A 27477-nucleotide genomic window follows, 5' to 3' on the forward strand; every position below is an offset into this window, starting at 1 on the left:
GCTGAAAAATAAACAATTAACAGAGTGACAGCCCTTCCATAGCCCTCCCCCTACTGGCTTTATTAGGTTTGAAAAGGTAATAAAAGTACACTAAAGGGAAACACAGCCAAATGACTGATAGGGACAGGGACAGATACAATCTATGATTACCCAGAAAAGCATGAGAGGCTACCTACACTCAATCAGCATTTATTTGCGACAACCCCACCTTGAGTCATCAGTGAAGACTGAACCAGAGACTTTCAGTTCAGGCTTATTACTTGTGCTATTAGCTGGTAGCAGCAGAACTCTTAAGCTCTGTGTGGACCAGCCACTATCGGTGGACATGTTACACTTTAGCTAGAGTGCTATAGGAAAAAAAGCACACAGGTTTTAAACCATCACCGTGCTGAATAAGTATGTGTCTGCACTACAGAAGCTGTGCTTAAAGCCTAAATTTATTTTACAACTTCAATACTAAAATGGGGCAAATGAATTAGACACACTGTGACTGCTCACCACATATTTTCTAACCGCTCAACACCCGCAGATTTTGCTAACATTTTTCATTACAATTTTAGTAAAAGGGAAACATCTGTTTCCTCTCTCAAAAAGAACAATCCATCTTTCAAGCTGCCACATGCCTTTGAAATTTCATGTTTATCAACACTATACTCTCTTCCAGAATAAGAGCAGCACAGAGAACCATCCTTGCAAAGAAAAAAAATTCTAATAGCACTGTTTTAATTATTCTAGTTTTTTAAAAAGTCAAAAACTCTGAAACACACACAAAATGAAACTAAATTGTGTTACAGAGTAACAAAGTAAATGACACATACTTTAATACAAAGTTATTTATAGTTCACAAAAATAAGTTTGCCCCCATTGTGAATTCTGTAGCAAAATGTACATTGTATATGGATATTCTCATTAAAATACCAGTTATTCATGACAATGACTACAACTGACAGTTCCCAGAGAATGGACTTCAGCACGAACACCCCAATATGACCACGTATGATGTGCCTGTAACAGTAGCTTTTCCCCACCTCTTCCCTTGTGCATTAATTGAAGTAAAAATAAAATAAAATAAAATAAAAGTCTCATTAGTACCTTGGACAGAGACTTCTTTTTTAATGGCCAAATTCATAGTGCTGCTTTACTACTCAGTAAGAAAACTTCACTAAAGGAGGGAATGGTGCATATTAACGTTCAGAAAGGGAATCGACTAATGAACCATCAGCATTCTTCAGAGCTCATCTGAAGGCCTGTTCTGTCCATAAGTCCCATTCGCTTGCCTTCTTGCAAGACAGTGACTCGGTCATGCTACTACTGCCTGCAAGTGTCATGAAAAGCCTCAAGTGTTCGGAAATCTCTCCACGTAGGTGGAAGGCCATCCTGCAAAAACTTTCCACAGCGCTGGCATGGAGCCTGGAACAGCTTTATGTAACTTCTTAACCAGGTCTAAAAAGAGAAGCATAAAGAGAAATTAAACAAATGATATGGATGCTCCCCGATGTTATCATTCCTGTCAAACAAAATGATACTGAGGATCAAGAACGTACCTTGGCTTGGGCCCAGCAAGATATACAGTGATTTTATGGAAATGGAAGCATGCAGAAAACCACAAGGTCACAAGACAGCTGATTTTCCATTTTGCTGGAGTCCCTACTCTCTCTCATTAAGCAACTTTGTAAACAGAAATTACAGAAGTTATTTGTAGCTAAAAGGTCACCATGGACAACCAATGCTCCTCTCATTTCCAACTGACATAGGATTATGCTCGATCATTCTCTGATACTTGTGCCCTGGTAAACTGGATATTGGTTTCTTTCTTCCTGTTATTCCTTTACCACACCTCTGCTGCATTCACAGTGCAGAAACCTGAACTCTTAATAGATGAAGATAACCTGATGTGAAAGTCATATACTGTAACTAATTTTCTTTCTAATGTGGTTTGAAGATAGTACTTATTGGTCATAAAAATACTATAAAATCTTATATTTGATGACACTGCTACAAAAGAAAAAACATTATCAAGTGATAAACATGAAATAACAGCTTAAAATATTCCCAAGTAAAGGTTCTCTCTCTAACCCGGGTTGTCATAGATAAGAATGAACATTACATATCTCAGTTCCAAACTCAAGGAGATATACAACTAAAAAATTCAAGACAAGCAGATGCACACTGTGAAGGATGCACATGATTCTTGTCATTTAAAGTCCTACTGAATTACATCAATAAGAGAAAATTGTTTTCTGAAGAACAGGTCAAGTGAATTTATTGAAACAAATCCTTGCATCTTCATCAGAGCCTTCGCTATAGCAGCAGAATCTAAGTCAGTCAATAACTTTCCTCAAAAAGAACTAGATCATCTCTGGGTTTAGCAATAACTGTAGGGATATGGGCAACAGAATACTATAGGTAAGCTGTTGCTATTTACTTCAACTCTGTAGGACCTAGCTTGCACCACAGAAAATATTTTCTGAACCATTATATAGAAATAAGTAAGTGAAGTTAAATTGTACACTTAAACACCTTTTGAAAGAAAAATAATGTACTTCATTACATCCTGGCAAATGGACTGAACACCTGACATGTAAAAGGACTGACACATTGATATTGTGATGAGCTTATGTTTTTGCTTTGTTGACGTTTTCAGTAGTGTTTTATCAAATCAATGACCAGTCCACAGCACAGAAAAATGTGCTACCAGTTCTCAAAACATTAATTTTCAGGTACATCCTGCAACATGGATTGGACCAATAAGGTCTACTTCTGGAATTTTGCAGCTGAGGACTCTTATTGTAAGATGCTCCCTAATAGAAAAGTGCTGTATACAAGTATTTTAGCTTGGTGGCTATTTTATAAATTAATTAAATAAATGCAACAGGTAACTGAGTTCAACTGTTTTGAAATAAGACTTCTAACAACTGGAACATGAAAGAGCAATTTACAACTTCCCACATGGGAATCTAAGTTTTCTCCAGAAGTGGTGGAGACTGATGGTAGACAAAGCAAATCAGATCCTGATTTTAAAAAATGCCCATGTCTCTATCACTTGTTCTGGACAGTTAAAAAAAGCTGAAATAAATTTTATGAGCAGTGGAAGTGTTTCTTCGACTGTAGGTGGGGCAGATTGAGCCGCAGCTGTTTTCCACTGCCAAACTATATCCTGATAGAAGGAGTACTGAATAAGGAACCATTGCTCTTACTCACCAGATAGCAGTATAGTTTATACAGAAATCTGTTTTTACAAACAAAATTATAAATATATTAAAAGTTTGTACGTGGTGAATACTGAGACATCGACTGTTTTAAATAAATTAGGTAATTCTTAATAAATAGTACTACTTAATAATTCAGAATAAATCTTTCTGGTGAAACTGTGGGACAGGTTTGCGTGTGTGCGCACATGCACACGAGTGTACACTTTTCCCCTCTTGATTCTGAGAGCTAGTCTGTGCCAGCCGTGGCAAGAATAATGCCAGAGTTGTGTGGTCCCTGAGGAACCAGGTATGAGATGAAGACTGATGTAGCAAAGTGGAGTGCCAGCCAGCCCACCCCCTACCAACATGTCCTCTCCCATCCCTCAATGTGCACTCCATGCCAGAAGGCATGGTTAGTAAAAGACATGGCTCTGCTGGTTTTATGCCAGTTAGGGGTTCTCCTCAAATGGGAATTCTCAGCTGGCCAACGACAGCCAGAATCCAGCTCTTTTACATTGCTTGAGTCCAAAGAGGACAGATCATAACTGAGAATCTGGCCTCATTTTCATGTTAGATTCAGAACTGACCCCAGACCAGCTTCACAGATAAGATTTAGCAAGCAAACACTGAAAGCTATAATGGGTTATACAGTTGCATATACAGGAATCTTCAAATACCATCCATCCCAGTGTACTGAAAATGGCACTATTTACTTTAAAGAGTATTAATGACAAATAACATTGGCTACCTTCTTCAGTTGTGAGACCTGAGGGAATTTAGTAAATAATTATTTTTAACCACTTTAAATATGGGAAATTACTCTGTGTAACAAACTGCCTGGTATCAATCACTCTCACCAGGCTGACGTCCAGCAGGAAGAATTTCTTTTAAAATAAGCTTACCATGAAGGATCTGACCACCACATCTGGCATCTGGGGCAGCTGGTAATGCAATAAAGCAGTGGTTGCATGATCTGTCACCTGTGCCACAGACAGAAGGGAAAGACCTCCTTATTAATTCATTATTTCAGACAAAGGTGTGTTTCTTTAAACAGAAACAGCAGAATATCTCAAAGGGAAGATGTGAAGAAAGAATTACATGAAACCCAAGATATTCAGATAGCAACACAAAGGTGTTTGTGTGGCTTTCTCAAATATAGTCCCATTCTTTACCTCTCTACACAAGAGAATTCATTAAGACACAAATGTAATTAGTGTTTTCATACACAAACACTAAAAACTAAAAGCACCTTTAAAATGCAATAACATGTTAATAGCTAATAATATAGGGAGGAAACATGGTTTAAGTCATTAAAGAAGGGGTCTGTAAGCCAAGAGAAATAGGTTCTAGTTCCAATTCTGCTAATGACTCACTGAATGACACTGGGCAAGTTACTTAATTTTTCTATGCCTAAGTTTACTGACCCACCTTTGTAAGGCACTTTGAGATCCTTAGGTGGAAACGACTATAGAGGTTTTCTATATAACTTATGATAGGCAGAAATCTCGAGAAAACAACAGTGTAATATTCAAAACAAGAGCTACATCAAGGAATTTACTTAACTTGTATTTTAGCCTTCTACAGTGAAGAAGAGTAGAAAAATACCCTCTTGTCTGTGGCTTTGTAAGGGAAACCCAGTGTAGCACTACAGAGTCATTAACAAGCTGAACCACTAACAAACAGCTTCAGAGGAAAATCTTAAGTGTTCTCTTCTTTATAGGCCAAGATTTCCTTTTTGCCATTTTTCCTAAGTTTTATGTTCCCTTAAGTCATGTTGATTTACTCTATGGAGGAAAAAATCCACTGTGATAAAGCAGAGAACTCACTAATGTTATTCATATACAAACAATTTCCCCTTTTCTGGATGAAGAAAATTATTTTCAAGTTTCAATTCCAATATCAAATGTAAGTTGTCTAGGTAGACAATCCTGTGGGAAAAGGAGTGGAAGACCTCTTAAAAGTCAAGCTATTTTATACTATTTTAAAAATGATTCCACTCTTCCCCACAAAGATTTCATATTTGACAGGATTACTTATCTGTATAGTATCACATTTTAATGGAAAAATGGATACCCTCTTCTAACAGGAAAGGAAAGAAAACATAATTCTTAAAGTCCCATTTAAGGTTGTTTACACCAAACCAATACAGATTTAGCACTCTTTTTGGTCTTCTCTGTAACCAAGAATCTACAAATATGTGCATGGTCTACTTACCAACTTACATGGGGAGAAGGTTTCTGATAGCAGGGGGCTTTTTAATCTCTCAGACAAAGTCATGACAAGAGCCAATGTTTGGAAGTTGAAGCCAGACATATTCAGACTGAAAATAAGGTGGGTTTTGGTTTGACAGTGCTGGTATTTAACCACTGGAACAATTTACCATGGCTGTGGTAGACACAGTATCACTGAAGTCTTTACATCAAGACTGAGGGGCTTTCTAAAAGATATGCTGTAGCTCAACCATCAGTTATTGGCTTGAGGCAGGAATTATTGGTGGAATTCTCCAGCTTATGTTATACAAGAAGTCAAACTGATCCCTTATGACCTTAAAAATCTATTACTAGCATCACCCTGGATATAAGAATATCAAATTATATCATTGTCCTGGGTTAGCTGTGTTCTTGTAGCTTTTTCAAGAAAGAGACAAGCTCCTCTCTAATTCACACAGTGCAGTTGGTTGCCTCAAACTTCCTATACTGATCGTTGGACCAATGTACCCTATTTTTCATCAAGCCCATTTTAAAGCATATACAACTTAATTTAAACTAATACCATGAAAAATACTAATTTATTTGGGCCAGATTCTGCCATCAATTATTCATATAGACTAATACATTATTCTGAAAATAGCCCCACTAATTAAAAAGGTCCTACTTATGGAGTAAATTGCTGCTGACTATGGCTAAGATTACCTTTAGGGCAGGGACTATATTTTCCCACAAGTGTGTACTGTGCAGAACACAATGAGGCCCTGACCCTAACTGGGGTCTTTGGGAGCTACAACAATATAATGATAATTAGCAATATAATAGTTAATTATTAACAACAAACAATAGTAATTTACAGCTTCCTAACTTAAACCAGTCAGTCATTTCTTTAATTAAATCACATGGATTACATTAATCTCTTCACACTTAAAATCCTACTAGCTTTTTTAAGATAGCACTTATTTATAGGACAGTAGCAGACTTTAAAAAAACAGGCAGTTCTAAAGATATTTATGAATTACAGTTCCCCTTCTGCTGATATTTCTACCTCTAACGAACAGTGTTTTTCCCCTGAAAAAACAAAGTTGTTTTCTCTCAGCATTGAAGATGCGGGAAAAGTTGCTTGAAGAGAAATATTGCCATTAACAAATTCAAATTCACTGGCTACTTCGGCATAGCTGCACATATGCTGTTCCTATTGTGATGTAAAGCTAATGAGATTCCACAGAGAGATAAAAGCCATCCCAGCACTGCTGGAACATTAATAATGTTTTCTGAACAAAAAGGAGGCGATTCGTACCATAAGCAAGTGCTTATAAAGAAAAAAGATGCTTCTAAAAAGATCAAAGCGGGTATCAAACTTTGGGAAAAGAAAAGGGGGAGTAACACCCCACATAAGTAACAACAAACATTGTGATGCTGAACAGAGCAAAAAAAGAGAGATGCAAAAATGTCAGACTGTCTAGCGGGTGGGGGACCAAACAAAACCCAACAAAACAGAGATGAAAAGACAAAACGCAAACTGTTCAAGATTAAAAAAAATTAAAAAGGAAGGTAAGAGATCAATACAGAAGGCTTTACTAATGGAAATATCATTTCATGCCAAACCAAAGTAAATAGCACATGCACCTGCTCATTTTGGGGATATTTTTTGTTCCATTCAAGTTGGAGTTGCAAGATAATTTATTTTGTGTGTTGAACGACGTTTTGTCTACACAGGACTTGTCTTATTAACTTCTCTTTTGCAGTTCTCTCTTCTCTACACTATCTCACAACATTTCTGTTCCCCTCACCTGTCCCCTTTTTTCCTGATTAGGTTGTCCTCTAGTACACAAACTGATTAGACAACTACTACTCTGAGTTGCAGAAAAAACTCTTCCAAGAAATTTTGCAAAAAAGCTTCAATTGTCACAATTTATCTTCTGGAAAATACCTGTGAGTTTTTCCAAATAAATGCAAGATACACTATTGAAGTTAAAGACAAGTTTTGCTAAAGGAAATATTTATCATTCAACCAGACACATTCATATTTTATAGCAGAACCTCAAAGCAAAAAAGGACTTCAGTTGCAATAAAAATTGACTGGTAGAGACACGCTCTTGGGTTCTGTCTTCTGAATGAACTTACATTTCTACTGGACTGGATGAGCAGATTTTGGTTTATGAAAATACAATTGCGCTTAGATTTGAATAGAATCACTTTCCCTCTTGTTAGCAGGTCTTTCGATTGATCTCTGGCACCAAACTTAACATTTTTTTGTTCATTTCTGCTTATAAATGTAAATTGCTTGAATGCATATCTTTCTTCCAATCTAGAGAGATGCCTGCATTCTGAATTTAAACCACAGATCACCAGGCTTCCGTTGGATCAAACCTAATCTTTAACAGGACTTTACGGGAAAGAAATTTTCAATACTTTTTCTCTAAGATAACAATTAGGTCCCAGTAAGTGAGTACAGTAGTCTGGGTATTTGTTCACTCTGAGAAACTACATGCTGAGCTCACATTGCTGCTCAGCAGTAGAGTGAAAAGGCAGGTACTCCTTAGTTCCTTATCGCAACTGACGGCTCAGCTTGTTTGCTTGGTAAGGTTATAAATAGCTCATGAGACCTACACATAGGTGATAGCAACAAACAAAAGCCTTGCTGTTTGTCTGAACTAACCCATCCTCAGCCTCTCTCCAAAATTTTTTATCCACTCAATGGTACTATAAAAGGCAGTAGTATATTATTATTCCTAGAGGTTTCACTTTTCAGAAGGGGACAGTCTCCAGGAATGACAAAATATTAGAATTTCCAGTGTTGCAGATTTATTTAAAAAGTACAGTCTTATTTATGGGTGGGTCAGGGTAAATGAGTGCTTCCAAAATTGTGACAAAAACCACAAAGGTAGGGGTGTTACGTTGCACTATTATGAAGGGAACCTATTAAATAGTCTAGTTTCTTACTATTGAGGCTGACAGGGGCTTAAAGAACTAATAACGTAGGATGTTAGACTATAGGAATTGCTATACTGGTTTATACCAGTTGTTCCTCTGTTCTAGCATCCTGTCTCAAGAGTGGCCAGTAACAGAGATTTCGAAGGTACATGTAAAATCCCGGTAGTGGACATAATTTTTTAACCTAGAGGTTGCCTTATGACCTCAAACATAAGGGCTGACATCCCAATCTAATGTATCTGTGAATGTTCTCAAAATCCATATAAGTGTCTATTGTTTTAAAATCCTACTAAGCTCTTGTCTTCCATGAGATACGGTAGCAATGAGTTCCATAGGTTAATTATGTCCTGTGTAAAAAAATTCTTCTATCAGTTTTAAATGTGCTGCCTTTCAATTTAATGTAATGCCCCTTTGCTCTTATTGAAAAGAGTAAGGAAGAATACTTAGAGATGAATGAGAGGCAAACAGCTCTTATCTTCTTAATTTCTCTTTCAAGAAAAAGCCTGAGAATCCCATAAAATAAGGGAGCAAAAACACTTTGGTGAGGTCACAAAATACAGCAGAGAAGAAATAATGTATTCATACAAAAGCTTTAGAACTGTCAAAATCACAATTGTGAGATTAAAAACCAATTGCGATTAATTGCAGTTTTAATCGCACTGTCAAACAATAAGATTATAATATTTATTTAAATATTTTGGATGCTTTCTACATTTTCAAATATATTGATTTCAATTACAATACAGAATATAAAATTGGAACGTGCTCACTTTATATTTTTTTTTTTACAAATATTTGCACTGTCAAAAAGAAACAGAAGAAACAGTATTTTGCTATTTACCTCATATAATTACTGTAATGCAATCTCCTTATCGTGAAAGTGCAACTTACAAATGTAGAATTATTATTATATTTTATATAACTGCACTCAAAAACAAAAACAATGTAAAACTTTAGAGCCTATAAGTCCATTCAGTCCTACTTCTTGTTCAGCTAATTGCTCAGACAAACAAGTTTGTTTACATTTGTAGGAGATACCGCTTCCCGCTTCTTATTTACAATGGGTATGTCTACACTGGAAACTTCAAAGCGCTGCCACAGGAACTCTCCCTCAGCAGCGCTTTGAAGTATGAGTGTGATCACGTGTGAGCACTGGGAGAGAGCTCTCCTGCTAATTTCACCTCCACAACGGGATTAGCTCCAAGCGCTGGGAGCATGGCTCCCAGTGCTCAAAGCCTGTCTACACTAGCACTGTATGCGCTCAAACTTGCTGTGCTCAGGGGGGTGATTTTTCACCCCCCTGAGCTGCCAAGTTAGAGTGCTATAAAATGTAAGCGTAGACAAGCCCAATGTCACCTGAAAGTGAGAAGAGGCATTCGGATGACACTGTTGTATCTGGCATCACAAAATATTTACATGCCAGATGTGCACGGAGTTCAGTCACAAAAGTAATTAATTACTTTTTTTTTTTTTAAACAAGCATCATCACCATGGAAGGATGTCCTCTAGAATGGTGGCTGAAGAATGAAGGGGCATACAAATGTTTAGCATAGCTGGCACAGAAATACCTTGCAACACTGGCTACAAAAGTGTTTTGTTTTTGAGTGCAGTTATGTAACAACAACAAAAACCTACATTTGAAAGTTGCATTTTCGTGATAAAGAGATTGCACTATAGTACTTGTATGAGGTAAATTGCAAAATACTATTTCTTTTGTTTATCTTTTTTACAGTGCAAATATTTGCCATAAAAAAATAAAATAAAATGAGCACTGTACACATTGTATTCTGTGTTGTAATTGAAATCAATATATTTAAAAATGCAGAAAAACATCCAAAATATTGATAATAAATTTAAATAGGTATTCTATTATTGTTTAATAGGGTGATTAAAACTGCGCTTAATCATGATTAATTTTTTTAATCGAGTTAATTTGTTTTGAGTTAATTGCTTGAGTTAACTGTGATTAACTTACAGCCCTAATAAGCTTGTATTCTTAGCAACTCAGGTTTTGACATAGCTCACATGCATATGCTCCGTAAGAAATGGGCCTGGAAATATTGAGCTTGGAGGAGAGAAAGACCACTTCATCATGGAACCACAGAGCCTTGAGGCTCAGAGAAAACCAGGAAGGAGAGATAGTGTGCAGGCAGCTCTCAATAAGAAAAACATAACAAATGATTGAAGTTTCTTAAGTAACTGCTTCCTCAATATAGTATGGTAGGATACAGGAGTTTTCCTGAGGGTAGGGTTTGGTGGCTGTGTCCAAAACCTCTGAAAACCAGAAATATTTAATCTGCTTTGTTTTCTTATTTGGACTTGATCAGACATTTAATCATTGTTTAACCAGCTACTTAAATATAACCAAGTACTGATCATGCAAGCAAGCAATCAGCTAGGTGACCCTCGAACAGTCCATCTCCTCTCTTTGAGCAGGCATCATCAGTCGTCAAGTATTCAGCTCATGCATGCATTCATCCCACACATTGTTTTATTCAGATATTATTGACAAGAATACATCTTCATACATTACAACACTTGTGTGTCCTTGTAACGGTGACAACTGTGCCCTGAACTTCACTAGTTTGGGACTGCAAACCTCTTAGACAAAGACCCAGACGCACAGCAAGAAATGCAAATAGCATCCGGTGTTGTCAATTATGTACTACTTGTCCCCCCTCCCTGAAAGAAACTAGCATTTGAAAATTTGGAGAAATAGAACCCCGAACCCTATTATATTTAAGTCTACTCAAAACACTCTTTTGTGGAAGGCATGTTTTATTTCATATGTTCAATTCTCCTGTGGTTGCATCTTGCTTGTCTTGTTCTTGCAGGATTTTGTACACTGTAATTTTTAGACTGTGGTTATTTCCTTACATTACAAACAGCTTGTTGAAGAAAAAATAGAAGCATGATTTGCCTTGTAAAACATGTAACATATGCATTCAGGTCTACACACACTATTTTATCATCCATAATGTCTTCCTACCTCTAGATATTTTAGAGGTCATGACTAACTACACAAAGGAAAAAGCTAAGCAGCTGTTTAACAATTAACCAGACAATACTGGAACTAGCTTGTTTGCTGGTTTTGCCAACTATCTTTTAAATCTCTTGAAGCTTAGGTTCAAATGTAGGTAGGATCGCAAAGAAGAAATCTAAAGGATTGTTTAGTCCCAGCTGTACATGCGAAACCATCATACAACTACCTTGCAGTCTGACTACTGTGAATCTCTGTTTAGGGGTAACCCACTATTAGGCTACGAGGTGTGCTGTAGGTCAAGACTGAATTGGCAGGAATACATGTGAGTTTACATGGTGCCTATGGATCACACAGCTAATTCGGGTGTGGTGGGGAGGGGAAGAGAAAGAATAAATTACATTAGACAGAGAAACTATATCTTGTACTGAAGGGCTCAATTAATAGTTAAGGGTAGAAGGTAGCTACTGGCAGAGTGTTTCATTCACTGTGCTACAATAGAAACAACTATACCAGGGGTGGCTAGCCTGTGGCTATGGAGCCATGTGCAGCTCTTCGGCAGTGAATATGCAGCTCCTTGTACAGGCATCGACTCCAGGGCTGGAACTACAAGTGCCAACTTTCCAATGTGCTGGGGGGTGCTCACTGCTCAAACTCTGGCTCCGCCACTGGCCCTACCCCCCACTCCACTCTTTCATGCCCCTTCCCCATAGCCTGCTATGCCCTCCTGCTCCAAGCCTCCTGCATGCCACAAAACATCTGATTGGGAGGTGCGGGGAGGCACTGATCGGTGGGGCTGCTGGTGAGTGGGAGGTGCTGGGAGTGGGGAACTGATGGGGAGCTGCTAACATATTACTGTGGCTCTTTGGCAATGTACATTAGTAAATTATGGCTCCTTCTCAGGCTGGCCACCCCTGAACTATACTGTCCTTTTTTCTTCTACTTTCTCTCTGAATGGGAAGCTATGAAACTTGCTCCAGTCATTACAATATTTTTCTTCAGTTCAGCTACTTGGGATTCCACACCCCTCACCTCTGTTTTTCAGATTTCACAGCAAAATTTAAACACAGTAAATATTTCTAAATTTCTTGTCTTATTCCTCCTTTTATGTTACTGAACGAAGACATGTGAGGTGTTAAAATAGGGAGGTTAAATATCAGAACAGAACAAAACTCAGCACCTGCCGAGTTTGAATGTCAGAAAAATACGGAAACACGTAAACCTTTTCTTTATTGTTTGTGGTTTTGCCCTTTCAAATATTCCCCCCTTATTTTTAAATTCCATTCTGAGACTAACCCTGCTGGTAGGTTTGGTGGCTATGAAAGCTTATTCACCCCAGGACAAAGTTCAAAAAGTCTCCAGGGAACATTCGTAAATGACTGTACATTTTAGCAGTAATGGGCTCAATGGGAGTTCTCCCCCTTGGTATTATACACACACGAGTATCTTGTCTAATAAGGAGGAGAGAAAAGGCTTGCTGACAGAGTCAACGGTTGCAAACAAAAGTCAGGACAAATTTAGCTTCATCTGACAGGGTTGGCTAAAGGATCACAGGTCTCTGGTCCTTAACCTAGAAAGTCATGCTGCAGTCCTGTGAGAATTTGACAGGGTTTGCAGCGTCCATGAGCAGATCTCTTATGAGCTCCAGATGTTGTTACATTATCATTGAAGAGAGGTTGGGAACTACGTTCAGCTTTTTAAAAATAAATGTCCCTGACATTCAAAGGAATGATGGATTCTGCAGTGTTAAAGGAAACAGACACAGTCAAAGGGCTTCCCAGCCTCCTTGGTGGAAGTCATTGTTGCTCTTCTGAGAAGGTGAAAACAGAGCTATTTCCACAAAGGGTCAACACTGATCGCACAAAGAGATCTCATAGATATACAGATATGTTGTGACATGTGTAGACAGGTAGAAAAATTCAAAAAATGGTGGGAACACATTTATTCTGGAGACTTAGGAGTGCCACAGTAATATGTTTCTCCAACACTACTTTATCTGATACCCTTTAGCTCATGCTGCTATATCATTATTTCAATGTATTAAAAAGAATTTGATGAGAGCATAACTTCATCAGAGAACAAAAAAGGAAAATCACAAGAAGAGCTGAATATGCAGAACCACAGCATTTTCCACTAGCTGTTTAGAAATGTTGACTATATTTTTCATAGGTCCTAGTTTTAACTTATTTCCCTATTAGTGCACAGTTATAGGCTCTGCTACTGATTCTCAGAGAGAAATAATATCTTGCATTTCTATAACACTTTTCATCCAAGGAACTCAAAGCAATGCATCCAAGATTCAGAGCTCCTGTGAGGTAGGAAAGTATAATCCTGATTTTAAACATAGGGAAACTGATCCATAGTGATTACTCAAGGTAGCGCAGAGAGTTAGTGGCAAAGCTGGGAACAGAACTCAAAAGCCCCTGATTAACAGACCCTTGTTCAAGCCATTAGCCAACACTTCCTCCCTCCAGCAACCATGTGCTTCTTATTTTAAACTAATCCGTTTTATATTATTTGATTAGTTTTCCTGGATAGGAATGATAAATAGTAATTTAATGTTCAGATAATTTAATTCTATTTCAATTATGAATGAAAAGTTGTAGATTATTTGCAATGAAAAATGAACATAAGAACAGCCATACTGCGTCAGAAAAATGGTCCATCTAGCTGAGAATCCTCTCTTCCTATAGTGGCCAATGCCAGATGCCTCAGAGGGAATGAGCAGAACAGGCAATCACTGAGTGATCCATCCCCTGTCATCCACTCCCAGGTTCTGGCAGTCAGACTAGGGACATCCAAAGCATGGGTTGCATCCCTGACCATCTTCTCTAATAGCCATTGATGGACCTATCCTCCAGGAACTTATCTAATTCTTTTTTGAATCCAGTTATATTTTTGGCGTTACAACAAGTTCCACAGGTTAAACTGTGTGTTCTGTAAAGAAGCACTTCCTTTTGTGTGTTTTAAACCTGCTTCCTATTAATTTCATTGGGTGACCCATAATTCTTGTGTTATGTGAAGAAGTAAATAACACTTCCTTATTCACTTTCTCCTCACCATTCATGATTTTATAGACCTCCAACATATCCCCCCTTGACTCTTTTCCAAGCTGAAAAAATCCCAGTATTTAAGCTCTCCTCACAGGGAAACTGTTCCATACCCTTAATCATTTTTGTTGCCCTTCTCTGTACCCTTTCCAATTCTAATACACCTCTACCCCGATATAACGCGACCCGATATAACATGAATTTGGATATACCGCGGTAAAACAGTGCTCCAGGGTGGCCCAGCTGTGCACTCTGGCAGGTCAAAGCAAGTTTGATATAACGCGGTTTCACCTATAACACGGTAAGATTTTTTGGCTCCTGAGGACAGCGTTATATCGGGGTAGAGGTGTGTATCTTTTTTGAGATGGGGAGACCAGAACTGCATGCAGTATTAAAGGTGTGGATTTATATGTCAATTTTGGTGGGTTTGTGTATATAATGTGCACTTGTGCTTGAGTGCTGGGCAGAGAAACCAATAACTTATTTCCTATACAGCCCCTAGATAGATATGAAATGGTTAAAGTTTCTTTTCACTACTGATATGTATTCAAACCAGCATTCTATATATTTTATTGAATTTAATTAACTCAATATTTTAAAAGAAAATTTACTGAATGAAATGTGCTGCAGTGACAATGCTAGAGAACAAAGACTTCCCATTACCCACAGGAGTGGGGTATGTGGGCAAAGGAAGTACAGGCTTCTCCCATACTTTCACACCAAACTATCTCACTTCTGACCTGACAGGCCACCACATAGTTGGGGAAGGTAAGTCCACCTAGATACTACTCTGATTATTGCCCTATAAACATCTTCGTTAGAAGCTAGGTAAAATTATAGGGCCAACTAGCATCCAGTGTGATGGTGGCTTTAATGTGGATTCTTGACAAGTAGGAACTGTACTGAGACCTCCAACTTGCTTCACTAATTATTATGCAGCCATTGGGCTGGCTCTGAAATGGTGGCATACACTGTAAAAGAATTCCTCATCTTTTTACCAATTATATTTACAGTTTAGAATGGGTAGCTGATACTTCTACCCACTTGTCAAACTGATTGCACTAAGATGAGAACTATTACTAAGTATGTCGGTTGGTCCCTTTTAAAAATATATTCTAAACTAAAACATCTAAGGAATGCCTATTATGATGATTTGCAATACATTTATGCCTAAAATGTGGTAGGCACTGTACAAACATATAGGAAGATGCAGCCTCTCTCTCATAAGATCAAAATGTAAAACACATATGGAGAAGTTCAGAAGACATACTTAATTACAAAAACCTAAACCTGTTCCATTGCAGTAATTACTTCAAAGCATTATTGATAAAGGATTATTAAGATTAATTCTGCACTGAATTACTTTCCACTGCATTCTTCTCTACCTGACATAGGAAAGAAAATATTTTTGTGGACAGAGAAGAATTAACAGATTAAAGAATTCTTTACCTGTCTCTAGAGTAAAGAAAGGCATTCTTTCTGCCTTAATACTAGTCAGGGAGGGACTGCTACATAACTCCCCAAAAGCTATCCCCTTTGATCCTTTGCAGGTTAATATCATAGGTCAAAACTGTTTTTCTTTTGACTGCACATAAAATCCTGGGAGGGAGTTTGGATTCTTGGAAACATTTATGCCCAAATACAGGTGATATCTCTTTAGTTTGGACCCCTGCTTTTATGTCCTTTAGAGTCCCTGACCCATAGTTGTTACATAAACTACAGAAGTAGATGAAAGGAATAAAATAGCTTGAGCCTTAAATTCCTTGAACTGTGTTTTAAATGTAATGAAATTGGAATTTAAAGCCAGTTCAGTTTGAACTTGCAACATTTTGGCCAGAGGTTTTCATAGAGAAATTTTATTTCACTTGCCTTGGTAAAAAAAAAAAAAAAAAAAAAAAAAAAGCACAATGTCTAAAAGTGTCTTTAAACTCTCAGCAGGTTTATACTGACTGGGCTTATTGTTGTCTCATACCATTCTCACATTCATGGAATTAATTTAGTTTACAGGAGCATGAGAGGACAAGCAGGTCCAATAGTTGGCTATAAGGTAAAATTTTTAGACGTGCCCAAGTCCCACAGACATATTAAAATTAAACCTCAGGAAGAGGAATGTGTGGAATTTGTTTCAGATCAGTTTGGAAAAGGTACTGTTGACTTCCCTCCCTATAGAGGGTGCATCTTTTCCTTTAAACTGAGAAAAGTAAAAGAATAGATTTTTAGACTTAAACTACACCACTACCTCAATATAACACGAATTTGGATATAACGCGGTAAAGCAGTACTTTGGGCTGGGTATTCCAGTGGATCAAAGCAAGTTCAATACAACATGGTTTCACCTATAACGCAGTAAGATTTTTTGGCTCCCAAGGACAGCGTTATATCGAAGTAGAGGTGTACTTAGACAGAATTAATCAAACTAAAGCTCAAAAGTGAATAAGTGAAAATGATTTCTCAGGCTAGAGAGAAAATCCCATAGTTTGGTCCCCGATTGCCTTGGCTAGGGTCAGAGACATACCAGGATGTAAGTGTAAAGTAAACTCTGAAAAACAAAAAAGTGTATCCTATTTTTGTCCGACTTACTATCTTCAATCATTGGAGATTATATTTTGTTCTTTGCAAGCCGTGATGGAAGTTTTATAATCATATTAAAGATGGCTGACAAATAACACAAGACCTAATTGCTTTTGCAAAAGTGTTTGTCTATTCAAAAACAAGAAGTTCTGCAAGACACAGAATCCACATTTCTTTTATATCAAGTATCAGAGGGGTAGCCCTGTTAGTCTGTAAAAGCAGGAAAGAGTCCTGTGGCACCTTATAAACTAACAGATGAATTAGAGCATGATCTTTCGGGTATGAATACCCACTTTGTCGGATGCATCTTTTATAGACATTGAGTAGAAAGTAAATGTTGTGGGACTTACCTTCTGAAAAACCTGATAGTTGGATTTGGACCATATGTCAACCTGTAGTAAGAAAAAAAAAGTTATATATTACCATACATGGATTCATAAGAACATTTTATTCGACAAATATTTGTCGTGAAAAATCTATAATCCCTGATTACCAGAAATAAGCAGTCTAAACAAAAAGAAGAGGAACATATTTGTTTCTTAACATTACCTTGGTTTCCAGTGTGCAGGCTGACAGGGATTGCTCAACCTCAACAAAATGTTTTAGGATTTTTCTCTTGCATTCACTCATTGAACTTTACTGGGTTAAACTGAGTTTATGCTACTGAGTTCATTGCTCCACAAAACTAGACTATAAAGCCACTCTGCTGTCCTCTTTTTAATCTGTTAAGACCCACTTAAACTGCCTAAAGCAAATTACCAACTGATAATGGCTAGATGGAGGGCCAGTAAAGACTTCCAATATTTATTTGTATATATCTATAGAGATCTCTTATTTATATTTAAAAGGCACCAGGGGCATCTGTATTTTGTAATGGGAAATCCCAAAAACAGTTTTAGAATTTGACACCTGGCTAGACACAAGGCCAAATTTTACTTTGCATCCTATCCTTTTTGTGCCACTGAAGTGGAGTGATTCTGGTCACAGGTGTCATGCCCCTATGTCCAAGTGATGCAAAATGGATGGAATGCAAGCTAGACTCTGGCCAAAAAAATTTAAAAGATGTACAGTCTTCAGCCAGTTGCTGGGGATTTCTCGTTACTAAAACTAGATGGGTTGGCACATAAAATTGACACATTAAGCACTATTAATTGAAATGAAGAGCATATCAGCCAATATTAATAAAGGAAATCAGGCTTTGTGTGGGTCATGCTGAAGATATATTTGAATCCTTGGCACTAAGGATTTAACAAAAGAAAACTTGTCATCTGTGAAATTCCACTGTTATCCTTTAGTATTCAAGTACAGACATTTCACATACAGACACAATTAATTAAATGAGTTACGTTATATTTTATTGTAGTGTTAATATGGTAGTATGGAACCTTGAGTGCTTTGGTGCTAGGCCACCTAATAAACATTGAAAGCAGTTTCCTTTGAAATATTATACTGCCTAACTCTTTCCACTTGTCCTACCGCCCATATGCATAGACAACTTCCTCTGACTTCAACAACAGTTGTGTGGCTTTAGTTATATACACATAGACACACAAGGGTTGCAGGATCCTGTGGAATACAAGAAAAAGAGTAGTGAAGGACCTTTAAAGTGGTGTCTCCTAACAATGCTGTTCTAACTTGGTTTTAACCACTATGTGCTCAATCTGACAGTTGAGAAATTCATAAAGCCGTTTCCTAAAATGGGAAGTGATATTTTACACAAATAATGTTTTCTATTATCTCAGTTTCATGACCCAGCATTTCTGAGCTAATTTTACAATAAAAGGAATAAAAGGAGAGACATTTGATTATATATTACACACACACACACACACGAGACAGACCATTGTAGATTCTCAGCACAACAAAACCCATTTCACGTGAGCACACTGTTAAAATGCCTAGAGATTTTCAATACTCAAGGGTGGTTTATACACCATGTGAACCAGAAGGATTTTATACAATAAGGTCCACACTTAAAAAAAACAGATCTGTTCTATAAGATTATTTTGCATTTCTACATCACTATTAATCAGTAGATCCCTCAAGTGCTTTACTTACAGTAGGCACATGACTATCTAAGGTATTATATGAGCCAATTACTGTAGTATCTGAGTGACTTGGTGTCTTTAATATTTTGACCATGTATTTAAAAAGTACTCATGTAAGCAAGGCTTGCAAGTTATGCTTAAGCTCAAACAAAAGTTTGATGTGGGAATTAAAGGGTGATGGCCTGTGAAGATGAGATAGTCATAATGATCCCTTCCAGCCTTAAAAAACAAACAAAACCAACACAAAAAAAAATGTGTTATCTTCTAGAATTCTCCTATGAAGTGGATATATTCCCCTTTTACAAGTGGGGAAACTGAAGTTCACAGAGGTTAAATGATTTGCTCAAGTTCACAGAGCTGCAAGAGCTTTCCAGAAGTCCTGACTTTGTACTGTTTTGGCCATTAGACAGTTCTCCCCAACCTTCACACACATCTAAGAAGGGAATCTAATGAAATAAAATACTCCTTGTTTTGCAATGAATAAGGCATATAGTGTTTAAGTTTCATTTTAATAAAGCTGTACTATGAAATCTTATAAATGAGTCCCGTTGAACCAATGTGCAACCTCAGAGCCAGCAAGATCCCTAAATTCATTTGTAGGAGATTGTGTTGATCTATGTGAATATTTATCAGTTTCAGCCTGTCTCCGTAACAAGGGCATTTCTTCTAATCTTTTGCTGGTCCTGCATCCACGAGTAAGTGATTCAGCAGCAATTGACACAGAACACATTTAGCTGAATTAAGCTAAAACGCTGGTCTACAGGAACCAAATAAAATACCCCTTTGTATACCATACTTAGATTTCCAAACAGGTGGGGTTTTTTTGTTTGTGTTTTTTTTGTTAAGCTAGATTTAAGGTTGTGGGTATTGAACCTCTCTCTGGTTTCAATGTATTTTACTTTTCAAGAATATAGGAGCTAAAAACACCAAACAAATAGGAGTTAAGGTTGCACTTCTCAAATAAGGGACTGATTCACACATTTACACAAGCACAACTGATATGCTAGTGCAATTTTAACACAGCCTTCAGAATATACTGTCTCAGTGGAGGTAGCAAAGATGGCAACTTCCTCCCTTCTTTCCTGACCTCCAGCTTATTTTCTATTACTACAGGGCCTCTTATTAGTCATAATTTCTCATCTGCAAATCTTATCATGGAAATCACACTTACTGAAGAATTGTGCTGCAGAGATACTTCGCTTTCATTTAAAAAAAAATCATTTCTAACCTTTACGCATGAGTAGAAAACATCAAGAAACAGCAGCAAAAGTAAAATGCTGCAGAGAATGTACAGTATTTGAAACCATAGCTGTGTGGCCTGATCCATTCACTTCTGTCACAGCCCTGTGGACTCCATGATTCTGCAGCCACAGAAACTGGCATTTTCCCCAAATACTATGGAACTCAGCATTTCTGCCACAGAATTTGCTGTTTTGTTGTAGCTATGTGGCCAGCATTTTGTCTTCTGGCTCCCTTCCCTTCTGGGACCTACATGCAGCTGTGTCTTGCAATCCAACTTTCCTCATAAAGGGGAATTAACTGGATTAAAGTGCATGCTCTTCCATGGAGCCAGGCAGCAGAGAGTAATAGGTGTCAGAGTGGGCATGTCCAGCTTGTAGCCAGGAAGTGGAAGGGGCCAAAAGTTTGGGCTGTTGCATGGACAACAGCATACCATCTAAAACCCAGCGAGCTGGGAAGGTGAAACCGCTGAAGCCAGCTAAAAGCTCCCCACTCCTGAGAATGAATGAGGTTCTGAGCTGGATTACTTGGCATTATGGGAGCCAAGAAATGGAGCCAGGATGCTTGAAGAGAGTAAGGAAAAACCCATCAGGAAAAATAAGCACTGTTTAAAATGAAGAATTTTAGATCAATGAGTTTTTTTTTATTTATGAGCCAGAGATGTGTTTGAGTGTATATGGGTGGAGGATGGGAATGCAGGGTATTTAATGGCAGTAGAATAAACTAATATTGCTGTGGAATTTAAGGGCAGTTATAATTTTTGGTTCCATTGTGCCATGAAGTAAACAGGGCCCTGATTATTAGTTCTCTTGGGTAGCACCTAGATGGCCTAACAGGACTGGAGCCCTGTACAGAGGTAGACATGATACATGCCCCAAAGAACTACCAACCTACAGCCCCAATCCTGCAAAGATTTATGCTTGGACTTAAATGCATAATGTTAACACTGCACTGGAGTTATTTTTATCACTTAATTATACTACTGTTTATACATTAACAGATTTTTTTTTGTTTGTTTGTTTTTTTACACAGAGGAGAAATCAGACAATCGAAGTGTTTGGCAACAAATAGGAACAGATCCTATTTACTAAGTTCTGCTAAAGTTTGCATTCTGACACATAAACAGGGTTAGTTTTGTTTGGTTAACCTCCTTCTTTAAAATAAATTATTTTGATTTTTTTTTCTGTTATGGTAATGCCCAAAGGCTCCAAAAATGATCAGAACCCCTTAGAAAGACATGGTCCCAGCTCCACAGAGGTTACAAACTACATTGAAACAAGTCACAATAAGTGAGGGTAGGTCTATGGCAGCATTTCTCAAATGCAGCCACAGCCTCCTGGGCTGTGATGGGGGGAGGGCAAAGTAGAGCCCACTCCCTATTGCTCCTGGATGCTGGGGCCAGCAGCAGGGGTTAGGCCCTGCCTCCTCTAGAGTCACCAGGGCACAACGCTGTAGGAGCAGGCAGCCAGTCAGTTGCCCATCTTCCCAGGGGTGCTGGGGCTCAGGCTTTGGGCTTCAGTCCTGGGGTGGTGGGGCAGCAAGCTCTGGCTGCAGGGCATCAGGCTCCAGCCCCAGGCTCTGGCCGCGCAGTGCAGGCCCCAGGCTCTGGCCACATGGCTTCAGGCTTTGCCCTGGCCCCCATCTCCTGGCCACGGGGCTTCGAGCTCTGGCTGCAGGGCTTCAGGCTCCAGCACCCCCACTTCCTCTGTCAGTAATGCTAGCCTTGGAGGGAGGAGAAGGTAGAGTGACCTTATGGATCAGCTCAAGAAGTGTGTTTCATGCTTGAGAGTTGGCATGGAGTCAGTTGCAGGAGAACTGGACAACTAGGCAGTCAAGGCTAGCATTACTGACAGAGCAGTGGGTGACATGATGACATACAAGAATGAAGAACTAGAGATAGAGAGAGATAAAAGACATTCAAGGTCAGGATGTGAAACTAACTTGATTTAGTGGTGGTAGGGGAGTGGGGAATGTGTGAGAGAAAGGTGACTTTAGCAGCTCCCTTTTGTATAACTGCAGAGAGGCAACACAGGAATAGGGAAAGGCAGTCTTACATTTTAGTAACAAATACGCATGCTTGTAAAGCTAACTCTACAATTTAAGACACACAGAAAATTAATTTAGAGTTTGTTTTCTAGCTATTTTCATCTAACTGAATGGTGGTTGGTTGGTTGGTTGCAAATCTTGTGTTATAATTGGAAAGCATATTTGTTATTCAGTTTTAATCTCCAGTGATGATCATTCTCCAAGACAAATATATGATCCTTTAAAATTTTTGAATTAAAACTGCAAAAATTTCTATTTTAGATGCTGCATTTGGATGAATTCAACAGGTACAGAATGTTCATTATTTGGCATGAATACTCAAAAGCAGCAAAAGTAATGAATGTCTTACAGATATGATGTTATCCAAGTTTAAAAAAAATCCGAAACATATGCAGGCATCTTAAATGATTATCTACTTTTCTCCATGAAAACAGAAGAATAAGGCAGGAGTACTAAAGAATGCATTGTTACAGACCTATTATTCTTCAACTTCTCACTTTCAATCAAGATACACATTTGTATCTAAAAAACTGCTGAAAGCACAATTTCGGGGCATCCTCTGCATCTGAATTAAATTGGGGCTTTTTTCCCCCCAGTGCCCCACTCTCCCCACCCGTCTAGTATAAGTGACAAGAGACCATTTTCTGAAGGTCGTCTGAACAATTTCAAAGGCGATAAAAAATCAAAATGTTCCCTGCATCTAATATCAAACACGGCTGGTGCCAACACTTATTAGAGAAATCAGATTCAACCCCCCCTTTCACCCAAACACACACACATCCAGCTTTGAAGTGGAAAGAATGCAGGGATCAGAAATTACCCAAGAGACAGTTCTGGCTGTCTTTGAAGCTTTCCTTTGATACTACTATTTCTTTTCCTCTCTTACGCTAGGAGGCTAAAAGCTGCCTTTTTTTATTGATATGGGGTAATTAATGAAGCCATAGCATTAACATAACCCAAGTTCCTGAACATGATAATTCAACTGAGACACTTATGTTTCTTTAAGTAAGTCTAACTAATGCAGAATTAGGAATTTGGCTGTGCAGTAATGTTAAATACCCACGCCAAATATGCCATGTCATGGTTCTTCCCCATCTCTGCATTTACAGAAAAGCAGCCTGTCAGCATGCTAAACAAACCTGAAGAGCAGCTCTGTGTAGCTCTAAAGCCTGTCTCTCTCACCAACAGAAGTTGCTCCAATAAACAATATTACCTCACCCACCTTGTCTCACAAAACAAATCTTACTGCAATTTTATTTCTATAGCAGAATTAGGATACTAATGGCTCAGTTCATGAAAGCCTGCCCTCAAGGGTGAGCTGCATGGATTTATTTTTTCAGGAATATGGATGGCATTATTAATAATTAAGGCTACAATTTTGTCACAGAGGTTGCAGAAGTCATGGAATCCGTGACTTCCAAAGACCTCCGTGACTTCAGCCCTGGCAGCTGGGAACTGCAGGGTCCCGTTACCGCCTTTCCGCAGCAGCATGGAGCTATAAGGTACCTGCACCACCTGAGGCACCAGGCCCCCAAGCTCTGAGCCACCACGGTGGGGCAGGGGGACCCCCCGCAGCTCCCTGCCAGGCACCACAGTGGGGCATGGGGACACAGGAGCTCTGAGCAACCATGAGTGGTGGGGGCCATGGAGCTTCCAGCCACCCCGCAGCTGTACAGCCCCTTCCCATTTTATCATGGGTATTTTTAGTAAAAGTCAGTGCTGGGCCATGGGCTTCCGTGAAATTTTCTTTATTGCCCATGACCTGTCTGTGACTTTTACTAAAAATTACTATGACAAAATCTTAGCCTTACTAATAATTACTCTCCATGTCTGGATTCCAGCGCACTATGAGTATGTCAAAGTTTTAAATTAGGGGAGGCAGAATGCCACCATTATAGCTACAAACTAATTAAAATGGATCACTGTGCGGTGGATGTAATGGGACAGCAGTAAAGCAGAGGAGATTGCGCAACTATCAGAATACAGCATCTACTCTATGGAAAAAACTGCCAAATGTCACCTATTGTTTTTCCAAAAAATCCAGGAAAAAGATGTGCAGTGTATTGTTTGCAATCTGGTAAAAGCAAGTTCGGCAGGTCTTTTGAATGCTTCATAATTAGGGCCCTATTGGAATAGCAAGATTGTCAAAAAAAATTGCAGCTGAGTTGTGGACAAGCCATTGAACATTGCAGAAAAGTAACAACAGATCATCTTATTTGAGGTAATAAAGTCCATTATTATTCTTCCACGATCTTCTGCTGTTGGCAGCCCGGAACTCAGAGTGGGGACTCCCGCTGTCAGCCCCATACATGGCAGGACTCTCGCTGTCAAGGTTTAGGTGGAAGCTTAATATTGCAGTATCCACCATTTCCGCAATATTGCAAGTTAAGTAGGGCCTTATTCATAATTCAAATACAACCAGACCTTTTCAGAAAATTACTGGTTGTTATTTCTTTGCCAGTATGCAGAAATCTTTAAAAAAAAAAAAAAAAAAAATTCCAATTTCTCCCCATGTTAGGTTAAGACCATCTGCTAGATTTATTTTTTCCTCTTCATTTGAATACAGTGTTATTTTCTTCTCATATGAACAAAAATGATTGACTAATTGCATTTGCTGCACTCCAATAGAGTAGAAGCTAGCTATTTGGCAGCTTCCTTACCTCAGCTCTGCCAATGTACTTCCATAATGACCTGTAATAACCTGGCTATTCTAATCCCAATTTTTTTCTGCAACTACCAGTTGTTCCTAACTATGCCAAACCTGTGTGGCTCAACAGTGTCCAGGAGAATCCACCAAACTCACTGCATCTATAACTCAAACTCGGATCCTTAAAAGTATCAATATTTCCCCCACTCTCATACCAAACTCCTCAGCATTTAATGTAACATTGTTCCTCTCAAAGATCAAAATCACATAAAAAACTTATTCATGCCCCTGACACACCTACATTTGCCTTCGTGTTTCTCTTCTGATCTACCTTCCCCTCTAACCTCAGATCATCTCCTGGCCCAATCTTCACACTTAAACCTCCAGTTTTGGCCTCCTATTTCTGTCTTGGAACTCTTCAGTGAGAAGGCTCCTCTTACTTCTGCTGCCTCTTCTGTCCAAACTTTCCCCATCCTTTCCTCCAAGCCACTTCCTGTGCACATTTCACCTTAAACTGTTACTGGATCTGCCCCACTGGAATGTTGGGAAAATTAAGTGAATGATGTTTGTACAGCAATTTAAACACAAAGCACAATGTAACTACTACTATTGTTCTAACTTTTCTTTCCTATTTGGTTTATGATAAAGAAACACAGGAACTGCCATAGTAGATTAAACCTTTGGTCCATTTAGTCAAGAATTTTCTCTCTGAGTGATGAATACCAGATACTTCCAAGAAACATGCAGGATATCATGAAATGGACACCTATGAAATAACCTGCTCATAAGGAAAATTTCTTCTTAACTCCTTTGGCGATCCTAAGTATTGACTCTCTCTCTCTCTCTCTAAAAGATAATGTTTGAAATCTCTCCACACTTCTCTCAATTTCCTGCTATTTCTCTGTCTCCTTTTTGGTTCAGGCTGGGAGTAGAAGAACTGGAGTTGCAGTAGGCAACTGCTCTAAAATGCTTTACCCACAGTGTCTGTCGCAAAGGAAAAGGAAATGGAATTTACTATAATCACGCCTTCCCAGCAGACACAGTAAGTAAAGAGCATTACTTGTGTGAGTTCAGCCCTGCTCTTCCTCTTCAATTACCAACATATTTAATTAGGGAAAAACAGGTAGCCCACTGCTTGTCAATATGCATTCCAGTTGGGCAAGCTAGCAAGCTACATATTTATTCACTCAACATTTTAAAGTCAAATTGCTTCTGGTTTAACTGGACACAGCTCCGTCAAACTCAAAGGAGTTATGACTGCTTATACCTGCAAATAATTTGGGCTTTCGGGTTTGGGACTAGTAAAGTCCTAGACTAGCCTAGTGGAATAATGAGCTGACAAGTGACAAGTTCATACAGTCTCACTGCAGGTGTTTGCAAAGACTGGAAGTGAAGGTGAAATGGTACACTCCTCTCATCAAATTATCAATGCTTTTTAAGGGGAGTAGGATTATCATTTTACTTGCATGCAAGACCAGAGGTTTTATGGTTTTTAAAAGTCTCCTTTTATTCACTAATATCCAAAATATCTCGTGCTTCATGGTGTATCTGATTTAAAACCAGTGCGCTGTCAAGCAATTTCTATTCTCCCCACTCCAAAAGGGAGAAAATAGAGCTGTACTTCCCTTTAACAGATAGTTCTTAACCTCTTCTCTGGAAGAGAGGTTCAGACTCAGCCACTGAACTCAACCGTCACTACATAACATGCTGTGTGCTAAAACACAGGTTCCTCTTTTGAATGAAAAAAATCTCTCATTATAACATGGCCTATGGATGCCACAAGCTCATCTAGCTATAAAGAACTTTGTATTTTAATGGGATTCATAATAAGGGGAGAAAGCTCCCAAGAGAATGTGAATGACAGAGGTGCTCAGTTCTTGTTATTGGCAAGGGTGAGTTGTGGTGGGTGTCTCAGCAAGAGAGCCTATTCCACTCTGAAAAGAGAAAATAAAACTAAGCTGAAGGCGGTCAGGTCCCATTAACATCTTTTGATGCTATACAGAGAGCCATATGGAGTGTGTGCAGTCAAAAGAAAGTAGAGGTTCAAGCAGGTTGAATTTTTCATAAAGCAAATCACTCAAGGAAATACAGGTTATACTTTCTTTAACAGCTGCTGTTCAAGATGCACTATTACCAACCAGCAACTTATTGAGGGCTACCAATGATTTTCAAAGCAGAGTTTATCAACTTAAGTATAAAACTAGCCCAATATTTTCCAGTGGCTCTCAGAGACGAGAAATGTGAACCCTGGGCTACTGATGTGCTGGTACACTGAAAAAATGTTTCCTCAGTAGACACCATTAATGGAGGCAACTGTGGTCTAAGGTGATAAATTAGAAATTCAAGCAAGGGCACCAGGGCTTAGAGAAAAATCAGACACTTGGGTATGAAAAAATCTGAGTGAAGCGTGCTAAATTTAAAGCTGAAATGTTTGCAAAACGTCAGCCCAGCCTCTCGTGATGGTTTCTTGTTTGCAAACATACTTGTGATGAGACTTCTTTTTTGCAGTTTCTCAAAAAACAGGTATCAGGTAAGTATGAAGTTTAGCCCTGCTAGAGATG

At 38.5% G+C, this 27477-nt stretch overlaps 1 protein-coding gene across 2 annotated transcripts in view; it reads right to left on the bottom strand.

Annotated features, from left to right (window-relative positions):
* Positions 1-796: 796 nt before the first annotated feature.
* Positions 797-27477, bottom strand: part of MED27 (mediator complex subunit 27) — a 160101-nt gene continuing 133420 nt past the window's right edge. For both annotated transcript variants that reach the window (XM_032779483.2, XM_032779474.2), the window contains 3 exons: positions 17287-17328; positions 4094-4171; positions 797-1443 (listed from right to left, as the gene is read on the bottom strand). In XM_032779483.2, the coding sequence (XP_032635374.1) occupies positions 1309-1443; positions 4094-4171; positions 17287-17328 (255 nt within the window). In that variant the 3' untranslated portion in view covers positions 797-1308. The remainder of the gene's footprint in view (positions 1444-4093; positions 4172-17286; positions 17329-27477) is intronic.

The sequence above is a fragment of the Chelonoidis abingdonii genome, chromosome 24 (genome assembly GCF_003597395.2).
Source record: "Chelonoidis abingdonii isolate Lonesome George chromosome 24, CheloAbing_2.0, whole genome shotgun sequence".
Classification (NCBI taxonomy): Eukaryota; Metazoa; Chordata; order Testudines; family Testudinidae; genus Chelonoidis; species Chelonoidis abingdonii.